General features: G+C 34.8%; 1 protein-coding gene across 1 annotated transcript in view; it reads right to left on the bottom strand.

Annotated features, from left to right (window-relative positions):
- The window catches only part of LOC106873186 (serine/threonine-protein kinase TBK1), a 102,022-nt gene that overhangs the window by 18,063 nt on the left and 81,089 nt on the right, over positions 1 to 2,870 (bottom strand). The window contains exons 15-16 of the mRNA XM_052966177.1: positions 1,718 to 1,816; positions 545 to 608 (exon numbers count right to left, since the gene is read on the bottom strand). Of these exons, the coding sequence (XP_052822137.1) occupies positions 545 to 608; positions 1,718 to 1,816 (163 nt within the window). The remainder of the gene's footprint in view (positions 1 to 544; positions 609 to 1,717; positions 1,817 to 2,870) is intronic.

Here is a 2,870-nt window from a genome sequence, read left to right as displayed (position 1 = left end):
CCAGACTGGCTCTCGTGCTGGTGGCATGTAAAAGCACCCACTACACTTTCGGAGTGGTTGGCGTTAGGAAGGGCATCCAGCTGTAGAAACTCTGCCAGATCAGATTGGAGCCTGTCCTCAGTCAAATCGTCCAACCATGCTAGCATGGAAGGAGGACATTAAACGATGATGATGATGATGGAAGTTTTGAAGAATGTAGTGTTCTGACAGCTAACAATTGATGCAAGTAGTTTATGCCATGCTTCTGCAATTCTGAATATGAAAAATTGATTCCGAAATCACGGATGTATTGTTTTTTGATTTTGTAAGCATGTCCATGGGTGTTAGAAATTTGGAATTCAAAAAGGTGCCCAAGAATTTTGTTGGAACAATTACGGATAATCTTATGGGTGTCTACTGAATCAGCTGCCAGATATCGAAGTACTAATGTGTCCATGCACATAAACAGACAAATGTGAAAATAAATATTGGAACAGAACAAAGACAACAACCAGGCATTGCTGTATTATAATAATGAAATTTGGTAATTAATTTTTAAAGTTACCTTCATTTGTTTGAATATGAACCCTTTAAACTCACGAATACTTTTCAGATTATTCAGTGTATCTCTGCAACAGATAAAAAAATTGTAATAGATTAGTAGTGAAGACCCAGTAGTTTTATTACTGTAGAATTTCAGAGATTTAATTCAATCTATTATTATTATTATTATCATTATTATTAAGGTGGTGAGCTGACAGATTCATTAACATGCCAGACAAAAAAAGACTCAGTGGCATTTCATCTGACTTTGCTCTGAGCTTAAATTCCACCCAAGATTGACTTTGCCTTTCATTCTTGTGAACTATAAAATTAATCCACCACATCAAACAAAGCCTTAAAACTTTTGCTTCTTTTCTGTATTATATTCAGTTCAGTTTTGGTTCCTTTTGTGCTATTGAGCACAATGGGCAGCAAGTTGAAGCTATTAGTTTCTGTTAGCTGCACATTTTACTACATCTGGCCATGTGATATTGGCCTCACTCTCTTGGTTATGAATGTTCTGCACCATATAATTTTCAGTTCCCCACCTCTCTCTCTTGTGATTTCCATAAAAAAAACTGTTTTAGAATGGCATTGTTCTGGTAACCAGAGTATGTAACCTGCTTATTTTAATCTTCATTCTGTGATGATGTTTCTAAGCGGTCATATGCTGAACGTCCTTAGAATATCTTCATTAGTTACATGGTTCTACAACACTGCTGGCCTACACACAAAGATCTGACTCTATAATAACATAGCTCTGTCAACAGTGAGATATAGAAGAGCACCATGAAAATCAACAAAGCTAGATGTGCTCTACCAAAGATACTCGAGAAAGATTCTACAAGGTGTCCACAAGGTCTGGGCAAATGGAGTAAATAAAATCATAACATAAACAATTAAATATAAGAAATAATAATTTCTTAAAGTATGTGTTAACCCCCATGTGGGTACATGGAATAAATAAAATCATAACATAAACATTTAAATATAAGAAATAAAATTTCTTAAAGTATGTGTTAATCTCCATGTGGGTACATGGAGTAAATAAGATCATAACATAAACATTTAAATATAAGACATAATAATTTCTTAAAGTATGTGTTAATCTTCATGTACCCAGACTTTGTGGACACCCTGTATTTCAATATACAATAAAACAAATATAAATTTATGTCGTAAATAGTATACCAACTTTTTCCATTGTCTGAACCTCTCAATTGTCTTTACTTTGTCTTTGTAACTTTTTTCAAAATGAAGTAAAGCATTTTTATACATGGTTTCCAAAGTGCTTCTGAAAAATTAAGACCAAAAATTAAATTTCATTTCCATTTCTTCATTTATTTACATCTGTTTTTACATGTTATCAAAAGTTAGATGAGTATATATATTTATATATATATATATATACGAAGAGTGCTGAAAAGTTCCTGGCTTTAAGGGTATCGCAAAAGGCCTGGTTGGAGGCCCAACTTTCTGAATTCTTTTACAGGGCTTAGAAAAACTGAAGGACCACTGCAATAAGTGTGTGAATCTGAGAGGGGAATATATTGAATAAAATTATAATTAACTGATTCTCCTGTATTTTCTTTTATCCAAAATCAGGAACTTTTCAGCAATCCCTTATATATTTCTGAGGCATTGTTTCACAGCCAGGTACTCTTCCTAACCCTTAGGGAATAAGAAAAAAACTGGAAATTAAAACAGCTTGTTCTCATATTCTGTGGATAGTTAAGAACACTCTCTCATCTATCTGTCTGTCTATCTATCTATTACTTTAATCAATCAATCAATCACTCAATCAAAACAGTTTGATTCAAATTCCATGGTACTTAAGATATTAAAGCTTGTGGGGCTTATCGTCAGGCAGTGAAAATTTGAATTCCTGACGATAAGCTCCACAAGCTTTGAGACTTTAAGTACCATGGAATATGAATCAAGCTGTTTTGATCCATACATGTAACTCCTAATAAATGTGTTGAGTGTCCTTCTTCTGTTTGTCCACTCATATATATATATACTCTTTACTCTTTTACTTGTTTCAGTCATTTGACTGCAGCCATGCTGGAGCACCATCTTTAGTCGAGCAAATCGACCCCAGGACTTATTCTTTGGAAGCCTAGTACTTATTCTATCGGTCTCTTTGGCCAAACCGCTAAGTTACGGGGACGTAAACACACCACCATTGATTGTCAAGCGATGGTAGGGGGACAAACACAGACACACAAACACACATACATATATATATATATGGTGTGAGCAAGGGAGCTGCGGAATGAAATCCAGGTGAAGCAGACTGGAAGTGCTGATCTCAGTGGGAATAGCAAATATTTGGACACACTAACACA

The sequence above is a fragment of the Octopus bimaculoides genome, chromosome 3, assembly GCF_001194135.2.
Source record: "Octopus bimaculoides isolate UCB-OBI-ISO-001 chromosome 3, ASM119413v2, whole genome shotgun sequence".
NCBI classification, from domain to species: Eukaryota; Metazoa; Mollusca; class Cephalopoda; order Octopoda; family Octopodidae; genus Octopus; species Octopus bimaculoides.
The sequence above is the reverse complement of the archived record's forward strand: the minus strand, read 5'-3'. Positions and strand labels throughout refer to the sequence as shown.